This window comes from Camellia sinensis, chromosome 1, assembly GCF_055761805.1.
Source record: "Camellia sinensis isolate YWXY chromosome 1, ASM5576180v1, whole genome shotgun sequence".
Taxonomy (NCBI): Eukaryota; Viridiplantae; Streptophyta; class Magnoliopsida; order Ericales; family Theaceae; genus Camellia; species Camellia sinensis.
The window spans coordinates 32,616,808-32,627,975 of NC_138961.1; the positions used below are offsets into that span (position 1 = coordinate 32,616,808).

At 38.1% G+C, this 11,168-nt stretch overlaps 1 protein-coding gene across 1 annotated transcript; it reads left to right on the forward strand.

Moving 5' to 3' along the window:
* The first annotated feature begins 6,808 nt into the window (after positions 1-6,808).
* On the forward strand, positions 6,809-11,062 carry LOC114296733 (protein NRT1/ PTR FAMILY 5.6). Its single transcript, XM_028241063.2, has 4 exons — positions 6,809-7,279; positions 7,852-8,069; positions 8,924-9,471; positions 9,571-11,062. The coding sequence occupies exons 1-4, from the start codon at positions 7,126-7,128 to the stop codon at positions 10,421-10,423; spliced, it is 1,773 nt and encodes a 590-aa protein (XP_028096864.2). The 5' UTR covers positions 6,809-7,125; the 3' UTR covers positions 10,424-11,062.
* Positions 11,063-11,168: the final 106 nt, after the last annotated feature.

Genomic DNA, 11,168 nt, shown 5'->3' on the forward strand with positions numbered 1-11,168 from the left:
CTCTCCCCGTCATTGCATAAGCTCTAGGGAGTGTAGTCCTCGATCCCCGTGCCACCAATCACGCATCTCGATGCATGATGGCCGAGGGGTCGAATTGCACCACTCGATGTGAAATGAATGCAAACATAAGCAAGTAAAGCCAATAACTCAATCATGGACAGTCAAAAGTGTCGGCGACCGAACGAAACGTCCCTCGTTTCCCGTATTTGGACTAAACCCTACTCCAAACACAATGCAATACACATGGCATGCATGAATGCAACTCTAACATGCAACCTAAACATAATGCCACTAAATGATGCAAACATGCAAATGATGATATGCAAGCATGCTACTAGCATACACAATGCTATGAAATAATCAATGGCATACTCAATGCACATTAAAATTATATGGCATACGCAATGCACATATAGAGACTAACAATGAAATGATTAAGGCATACACAATGCAATGATCAAGCATGAGACAACATGGACATGGCATACACAATGCAAGATGGACTTAAACTAAAATGAATGGGCCTCATCCACACTCAAATCAGTGGCCAAACATGATGAAATTAAAGGCAGGAACACTCATGCAAACATGCCCAATGCAATGGACCGAACTTAAGGCATCAAATGCCATTCTACCAAAGCATGGCAAGGGATGAAATATGGCATACAATCATACATTTTTCAGCTCTGAAATGACATGCAAGATGGTCCCAAATCATGCAAACACCTCACACAATGCATGCTAGATGGCCCGAATACCGAAACTAGTGGAGCGCATTACACTAGAGGTACACAAAGCAATGCACAAATGGCCAAACCAGCCCCAAACAGACCCTAGGCAGGTCCAAGACAGTGGGAAAATGGACTAAAATGGTGGCTCGAAAGGCATGGAAATGAAGCTCATGCAATGGTCCAAAAACGAGGCATACAAGCACGACTCTCAAATGCATTTAAAGAGGGAAAAACATGGGAATATGGCATACATGTAAGCTCTAAAATATGATGCACAATGGTCCCAAAACATGGAATGTAACGCCCTCAAAATAATAACATTAAACCAACATTTTAGACATGCATTGATACAAAAGAAATCGACCATTTCTATTCATCAGAGTAATTCTTACAATTGTATTACATGTTAACAACCAAAGCAAATGCCCTAAGGGCTTACAGCTTTCCAAGTTAATACTTGGTTACAAAAAGAAGAGTACTAACTCAATACATATTAAGCCCTTGGCTTGAATTTACATGTAATACATCAAAATAAACAAAAGAAAGAGTCTTCAACTCTCATCATCATCCAAACTATGTCCTTGGGGGTGGCATACTACCTGCACCTGAAAATAATGTCCCATAAAGGGTGAGCCAACGCCCAGTGGAGATATGCTAAACACAGTATGAGCAATGACTAAGACATTAGCAATCGATAAATGTTCAACTTTCATAAACCAATTCATAATCCATTTCCACTTCATGATCACTATGTTCATGTTTCATTTCAGTTTTCATTTCCTATCAATTTCACAATTTACATCAATGGCTCAGAACCTGGCCAACCACTTATATGAGACAATGACTCATATTAAACATTTCCCATTTTACAATAGATAAACATATTAGTTGTATCAACATCTCAAGAGATAAACATACAAGCTTTATCCACATTTCAACAGATATGCATATTAGCTATATCAACACATCTAGTGACAAGCATATGAGCTGTATCAACACTTCCAAAGATAAGCATACGAGCTGTATCAACACATTATCTGACATGCATATGAGCTGTATCAGTGGAGTCCATCCCCTATCTCCTCCCAAACAACATCCGGTTTAGAGGTCCATCCCCTATCTTCCCCTAAACCGTGGAGTACATCCCCTATCTCCTCCCACACACACAACATATATACACAAAGGTCATATACGCAATCAATCAATACATAACGTTAATGTATGCTATCAACCGTCATACTCTATGACATATCCAATTGATTAGTTTTAGTTTGCCTAATCATCATGCATTGTCTACAACAATCAAAACTACCCTCCACCAATAGCCTAAGCAGTTATTTCTAAACAGATAATAAAAGCTCCAACAGATAAAATATCAATCCTTTCAACCATATAATGAGTCAATTTCATTATTTCCTCCTCCATTTCATATGTTTACAATTTTTCCAAATTAATTATGCCAATTAATTTATACAACAAATTAGGATTTTCCACCCCATTTCCCAATATTGACCCAATGGCCTAATATCATCAACCAACAACTATATCATCACTTTGAAACCCAAAATACAAGTTATGAGCCCAAAATCACAAAACCCTTTTTACACATTTTGAAACCCTAAGTCCCAAAATTTCTCAAGTTCAACACTTTATCAAAACAACTAAAAATCTAGGTCAAAGACCATAAGAGTGAGTAGGAATCTCTACCTCAAAAGATGACACCCAATGAAGAAGATGATGAAAATGAACTTGCTCCAAACCATGAGTTTCTCGGATCAAAAGATAGCCCTCGACGATCAACAACTCTTTTGTAAAGGCCAAAGGTGAGGAAAACACCCTAACTAGATCAATACTTAGAGAGAAGTTAAGGTTTTAGAGAGAGGAGCTGTCAAATGGCTTTTTCGGAAAAGTAAGAGAGAGAAAGAATGAGAAAATGTGATTTAAAACTGTCCCACAGCCAACTGATATACGACATTCCTGCTCGAGCGTAAAACACAATGCTCGAGCGTCAAGAACAAAAACTAGGTCCGCTTGAGCGCAAAAAGACTCGCTCGAGCGCCAAAACACAAGAATAAAGCACATCCGCTCGAGCGTGAAAACCAGTCCGCTCGAGCGTAGATTTTCCCCTCCCAGAACTTACACCGAAAAGGTACTACCCGCTCGAGCGTCAGAGTACCCGCTCGAGCACCACCGCTCGAGCACCACCGCTCGAGCGTGAAGAAACCCGCTCGAGCGTAAAAATCACACCTACAGAAGTTTTGCAGGGACACGAATAACTGGGAGTGTGCAATCCCCGCTCGAGCGCAAGAAGACTCGCTCGAGCAGACCGCCTAAAAACTAGGCAACAAGAAATTGAAACCAAGGCCTAACCAACCTGTAGCAACCCTGCCCAAAACATCCTAAAACTCAATCAAGCGGACTTAAAGGACGACAACAAGATAGATACAACTACCAACTTCACGGAACCAAGTCCGGAACACAACAGAATAGTAAAGGGGCAACCGGGATCGCTATATGGAAACACCTCAACATAAGCATGCAATAGGCTCCAAAACTCAAAGCTAGGCAAGGGTATTGAACTACAACCATGCATAGCAAGCATCATTCGACCATGAGGCATAGAAATAGAGCTAAGGCAGTGCCAAACATGCACAAAATCAGTTTAAAGCATGGCCAAAAAGTGCTAGAATCAAAGGCTAAAATAGCATGCAATGTAAGCTAGTAAAGAGGATTTGCACCACAAGCATGTGAGGAAATCAAGAGGTCACCAAACCAGCAAAATCCAATGGTATGACATGTCAAATAAAGCCCAAAAAACCACTGAAACATGGTCTATGCATGCAAGAATGATAGACTCCTTTGATAGGCTATAAAGAGGGTTGTTCTACACATGCAAGATGGACATCCAAAATGGAAAAATGGGCTCTGGACAGAGCCTATGCAGGTCCTAAAACCCACCAAAAATGGCCTGAAACATGGCTTGGAAGCATGCAAATAAGGGCTCATTTGTTAGGCCAAATATGCTAGTAAACAAGACAAGGGGTGAGAGGGTCACCCCTCTCTGATTTTGGTGCTCAAAACAGCATGCTAGCCATTGAAAATCCGCTAGATTTCAGTGGCTAAGAGACCAAACAAAGGTCAATGCAAAGGCCCTAAGGCATGGCTCAAAATAAGATGAAATGAAGGATGTAAAGGGGGTAGATGACCCCCAACAGAAAAATGGTCTTAAACAAACATGTTAAGGACCTCAAAATAAGACTTTTTTCAGTTTATGACAAAGCCCAAATATGCTTTCAAGTATAGCTAAAAGATGAAGCAAAATAAAGACCAAAAGAGGGAATATGGTGTTACCCTTGAAGCTCAAGCACTCCAGCAGCTTCTGGACCAAAACAGCAACTCTTTAGCCGCTGAAAACAAGCTCCAAAGTGCTTAGGCTGATAGTGGAGGTGTTGTGCTAGGAGATAGTATGCAAAGGGATCAAGAACTTCAACCTTTCAAGGCCTAAAGGGAGAAATATAAAAGGATATGTATGTATGTGCCTTAGCCAACTCTTGAACCCTTGCAAAGGAAGATGAACCCTTCCTTTATAGAGCCAAGGGTCCAAAGCTTCTCCTAGAAGGTTAAAACCAAGAGTGAAGATCTTCCATATACGTGTATAGAGGATCCAGTCTGTGTCCTCCAGCTGGCACAGCTGGAATCAACTTAGTGAGACAGAAAAGGGGGAAGTTAGCCGACCAGTTCAAGTGGTCGGCCGACCACTTGCCTTGGTCGGCTGGCTAGGGTCAAAAGGGTCAATGCACAAAAGCTAGTCGGCAGCCTCTAAGGATGGTCTCCTCACTCAATGCAAACTAGTGGTGTGGTGGGAGACCAGCAAATGTGGCTCAAAAGTCAGGGAGACCAGCTACTTGACAAGAAAATTCGGCCGGCGGGGAAAAGTGATCTCCAAGAAGAAAATGTGGTCTCCCACCCTTGTACCACCTCCAAAATAATGAAAATAGGGTCCATGCCAAAAATGAACCAAGACGGATGCAAAACGAGAGTTCAGGGGCCAAAACGCTCAGCTGGGTGCCCTGAAAACTGACCGTTAAGCATCGAAAGTGGCGTGCGACCACGAAGGTGGTCTCCCGGGCCACAGTGTCCCTCTAGAGAGAGGAAACAAGGTGTGTGCCAAAAACCGGAGCAAACGGAGAAAGTTAAGTAGTCCCGAATCGAGGCGCACAGCCGACGGCTCTGAAAATCGAAAACTGGTCTCCAAATGGGAACAGTGGTCTACGACCACGAAAAGTAGCCTACGGCCACTAAGAGATGGTCTACAAGACCTCTCTCTCCCTTCGGGAAGAGAAAACAAAATCTGGTTCGCAAACTGAGGCAAAGTACAAAAGAGTCCTGAAGTCCGAAAGCAAGGCTCTCAGTCGAGACTCTGTAATCTCAGAACGAGCACAACATGCGTCTTCACCGAGCGCTCAATCGATGACGTCTGAGTCTTAAGGTCGGTCAAAAATGGGATGTCTACACAACGTGTGGCACGTAAAATTCGGTCACCTGTCTAAATTTAGTCACCTGTCCAACAAGTGTTGCAAAGCTATGCATGTCACCAAAGCTATGCACACTCTCTATCCTTTATGTATAGTGGGAATTTTTTTTTTTTTTGATCAAGATTTTTGTTTTAAATTACATTTTATCACCAACAACATTAATTATTTTATTATTATTGATTATGGTATTAATTAAATATTCAAAGTGTCACAGAGAACATGGTAGATTTGTCTTTAATTACTACACCAAATAACGACATGCAACAAATTAAAGTTTTAGAAATCAATTTAGGAATAAAATTATTTTTTAAGAACCAAATATTTTAATTACTATTGTATTTTTAACAACAAAATTGATCCTTTAATGATAAATTACTATCTTTGAGACCAAAACTATCTCAAAAATTAAATTTTTTTGGTAGATGTGTTTGTCCTTCAATAGCTTTTAATGTGTGGCAACGTGTGACACGTAAAATTCGACCACTTGTCCAAATTCAGTCCAACAAGTGTTGCAAAGGTATGCGTGTACACTCTCTATCCTTTATGCTAAATTTTTTTCGTTTTTTGGACCAAGATTTTTGTTTTAAATTATATTTTACCACCTACAACATTAATTATTTTATTTTACTATTACGATCATTATTATTATTATTATTATTATTATTATTATTGTTGTTATTGTGATTGATTATGGTATTAATTAAATATTTAAGATGTCACAAAGAACATGGTAGATTTCTCCTTAATTACTACACCAAATAACAACATGCAACAAATTAAAGTTTTAGAGACAAATTTAGAGATAAAATTATTTTTTTAGGGAGCAAATATTTTAGTTGCTATTGTATTTTTAGCAACAATATTGATCATTTAATGATGAATTACTATCTTTGCGACCAAAACTATTTCAAAAATTAAATTTTTTTGTACCAAATTATTTTGTCCCTAAAAGTGTATTGATTAGCGACATTTCAAAATTATTGCTAAAAATCTTTCTTTGAGTTTTTGAGAGAATCTTTTAACGATTATTCTTGTAAGGATAGAAATTGGTTCCCAAATATATTTTGCAACAAATATTTCACTTCTTTTCACTTTTAAGGACAAAGAAATTTGGCACATGCTTGTCTCCAATCTAAAATCAGACTGGAGAGTGCTGTTGGGCTCTATAGACCCACCACGGAACTCACATTGATGATTCGAACTATTCAACGTATAGGACTCGTCGAGTTCTTCATAGTTGTAAAAAATCACATTGATAGGATATCAATAGCCACTTGATCAGATCAAAATTGTGTCAACGGTAACTATGATTTTAAAAATAAATTGTTGGCATAAATGTATTTTGATCAAGTAATTATTGGTATTCGACGAATCCTACACATTAAACAATTCGAATTATCAATATGCATTTTGTGGTAAGGCCATAGAAACTCAACAACATACCTCAATTGAAAAACCCAACTGAAGAGAAGTTTATCCAAAACAATTTAATTCCTAAAACTTTTACACACTAAAGGGACACCTTAATAATCAGAGAAAATTGAACATCAATTTTTTTTTCACTCACAAACTCATACCTATCTATTCACCCAAAATGGCTTTCCTTTGTTTTTTTTTTTTTCTTTTCTATCTCTTTCGTCACTACGTAGAGAGTTGTCACCTGCTCAGCTGTCACACAAACAAACAGCAGTACTAGTTTAGATGCTTCACACTATAAAAAGCACTGCAAGTTTTTGCATTCACACCCCATCAACAACAAAGCAAAAAGAGTCTTCCTCTTGAAACCCTCTTTGTTTCTTTGCTGAGTTAGTTGGTAAGTTAGGTTAATTAGGAACCATAAGTCTTAGTTTATAAGAAAGATGGAACAAGAAGTGATTAAGAAGAAAAGCAGAGGTGAAAGTAGAGAAGATGATGAGCAGGAGAAGTGGGTGCATGATTCATCTTTGGATCATAGAGGAAGAGCTCCTCTCCGCGCTTCTACAGGCGTCTGGAAAGCTTCGCTCTTCATCATATGTAAATTAATCATTGTTTTAACTCATATTTCCAAGTTTGTTTCATCAAATCAAGTATAGTTCATGCATTTTAATTAGTAAGTTCATATTACCAAGTTTGTTTATTTTTTTAGGAGTATTTATTATTGTATTGGGTGCATGAGCATGCACGCGTGCAAAATTTCTGTATATACAAAAATATACGCATGTGTGGATGACAAAGAGAGTTTTAAGAATAGAAGTTGATTAGATTACTTCGATAGATTAACAAGCAGTTTAATTAGAAGTTAGAGAAAAGTGTTTCTACTTCTTGATCAAAGTCATTCTAGCATTATCATCAGCTTCATTGCAGCCGGACGAAGATGATAATTTAACACACTCCACTTACTGTCTGTATTTTTCTGTAATTTTTTATATTTCTAGCATTATTGCTAATAATACAAAACATGTTTTTTGAGCAAAAAAAAAATTCACACAAAACTATGTAGTTCAATTAATTTGAAACGAAAATTATTTGTATTTACAAAAATGACCTTAAATTTCTTTCTTGATAATTGTTTTCTGATAGTTTAATCTGGTTACTTGTATATATAGCAATTGAGTTTAGTGAGAGGCTGAGCTACTTTGGAATAGCAACAAATCTGATATCATACTTGACCAGAGTGATGCATCAAGACCTTAAAACAGCTGCAAAAAATGTGAACTACTGGTCTGGAGTCACTACCATCATGCCTTTACTTGGTGGCTTCCTTGCTGATGCCTACGCCGGTCGATTCCCCATGGTCTTGCTCTCTTCCATCCTCTATCTTAAGGTACTTCTCTCTCTCATCTTCTATCTAATAATGTTATGATGATCACTTTATTTTTAATTAGAAAATTCCTATTTATTAAGCTTGTGATTATAGGTTTGAATATGTTAGTGGCTTGATTTGCCTGATTGACATGATTGAGCAACGGTTATTATGGTTATGGTGTTGTAAAGTATAAGTTTGAATGAGGACAGTAATTTTATGTAAATTATATCAAATGTTAAATCTGTGCTTGATCTACCCCTCTTCGACCCTATCTAAAATGGGGCTTGAACTGGATGTGATTTTAAAAATAAATAAATAAATAAAACTGAACTAAGTTGACATGAAAAATTCTATTTTTTTAGAAATTTTATACAATATAAGTATATATATTTTGTAATTGTAAGGCAACTTGATGGGTCCTTTATGTTAAAATGATATGCTCACAACTTAGTCACATTATTCTATATAAATAATTTATTTGTATTTTTTACTCCTTGTACAATGCTACAAACCAGATTTCATGCACAAAAAAAAAATTTAATGTCAGCTTAATATATGTTGTTAAACTCATTTTTTAATAGCTTATGCTCTGGTTCAAAAAGGCCTTGGTTTTAATTTTTGTCACCCCTTCTATCTATGTCATTAAGCACACAATCTTGCTTTATATAGTTTTATTTGCATATTAGGTCGCCTTTTCATTTTCATTTTTCATTAGCGTTTCTTTAAAGGTTGGTTATCTCCAAAAATAAAATTAAAAATTCTCAAAAATAGTTTTCAAAAACAATTCGCTAATTTTTTTTTTTTTACCCAAATGATTTGATGCATAATGTTAGCTGCCAGTGAAACATGTATAAAATTGCCTCTGGATCCAGGGCTTAAGCCTCTTGACAATGGCTCAATTCATCCCAAGCCTAAAGCCATGCCACCACCCAGGCATATGCACTCACCCCACAAAAACCCATGAAGTGGTTTTCTTTCTAGCCATGTACCTCATCTCCCTGGGAACTGGAGGCCACAAACCCTGCCTGGAAAGCTTCGGAGCTGACCAATTTGATGATGATCACCCAGAAGAGAGGAAGCAAAAGATGTCTTACTTCAATTGGTGGAACTTTGCTCTCTGTTGTGGGCTCTTGCTCGGTGTCACACTGATCGTCTACGTGCAAGATTTTGTGGGTTGGGGTGTTGCCAATCTCATTCTCACTGTTACAATGGCAATCACAATCATTATTTTTTACTGGGGAAGAAGGTTTTATCGGTACAGAGTGCCGGAGGGGAGTCCATTGACGCCGATGTTACAGGTTTTGGTTGTGGCAGTGAGGAAGAGAAATGTAGAGTGTCCCTCTAACCCTGCTTTGTTGTATGAAGTTGCAAAGTCACAGAAGGCCCAAGGGAGGCTACTATGTCATACAAACAATCTCAGGTATATATATCTTAAAAATGATGCAGTCACATATCATCTTTTGATTCTTTTGTTTTTTACAGTTCTGTGAATCAATCCTAATGCATTTTCTATCTACAGTTTTCTTGACAAAGCTGCAGTAATTGAAGGCAATGAGGATTTACTAGCAGATAAACAACCAAATCCATGGAGACTAGCAACAGTGACCAAAGTCGAGGAGACAAAGCTCATCATAAACATCATTCCCATATGGCTAACTTCGCTGACATTCGGTTTATGTATGGCACAAACCTCAACTTTCTTTGTCAAACAAAGCAGCACGATGAACCGAAACATCGGGAACAATTTTGTGATCCCACCTGCCTCCATTCACACACTCTCCGCGATCGGAATGATAATCTGCATCACAGCCTATGAGAAGATCCTTGTTCCAGCACTCAGGAAAGCCACCGGCAACGAACAAGGCATCAGAATCCTCCAGAGGATCGGCATTGGCATGGTATTCCCAGTTATAGCCATGACTATAGCGGCATTAGTGGAACGAAAGAGGCTAAGAGAAGTAGAGAGAGAGATCGTCAGAGTAGAGAGAGTCGGTTATCTGTCTATGAGCGTGTTCTGGTTAGCTCCTCAGTTCATCATTTTTGGGATTGGAGATGTGTTTACACTTGTTGGCCTACAAGAGTACTTCTACGATCAAGTTCCAGATTCAATGAGAAGTTTTGGGATAGCTTTGTATCTGAGTGTGATCGGACTCGGGAACTTCTTGAGCAGCTTTCTGATAAGTGTTGTGGACCATGTGACCAAGAAGGGTGGAACTAGTTGGTTCGGGAAGGACTTGAATAAGAGTCGTTTGGACAATTTCTACTGGTTGTTGGTGGTTTTGAGTGGTCTGAATTTGTGTATGTACGTGTTGGTAGCAAAGAGATACAAGTACAAGAGTGTGCAGAGAAATGTGATTGGGGGTGACTGCTAGTCAGGCAATGGGACAGGGTTCAATGGCTTGAGATTTTTCTACTTCATGGGGTTGTGATGTGAAAAAATGAAGTGAAGTGATGATGCTTAAAGCAATTTAAATCAAATGTAATCATAATATTGTTACAACTCTGTTTCCATATGAACTGTTTCCTAGAAGAAAAAAAAAAAAAAAAAAACTTTTTACACGAGATTTTCAAGGAAATATCTTCCTCTTGCCGATCAAAAAAAGAAAATATCTTCCTCATAAAACATTTTCTTCTACTTGGTCGTAACCCAAAAAATGATGTCCTCATGGTTGTGGCAGAGGTGATCATGGTGTGGTAGTAGCGGCGGTCGTGGGGTGATGGTAGTAGCAGCTGCAGCAGCAATGGTGGTTTGTGTGGTGGTGGTGGTAGATTGGTAAATGTTGACAATAGAAAACGTTTTTCATTTATTTTTCTATTGTACAAAATGTCAAAAAAATACAAAGAGTGTAAAAGTGTTGAGGGTTGGTCACTCCTACAAAGAAACGAATTTATGGGTTGTCAAGGAACCAAGCTGATATTCCTTCAACCTTCATCATGTAGAGGGTTGCTTAAACTTGATATGTTATGTACCACAATGGTTTAATCAATTTATGTTAGGTTTTTTCTGTAAATTATAAGGAAAATTCTGTAAATGCTTTAATATGAAACAAATGCATCTCAACTTTGTGCTCGTACTACATAAGATAGGAGTTCATACCTTCTGCAATTGGGGTTTTC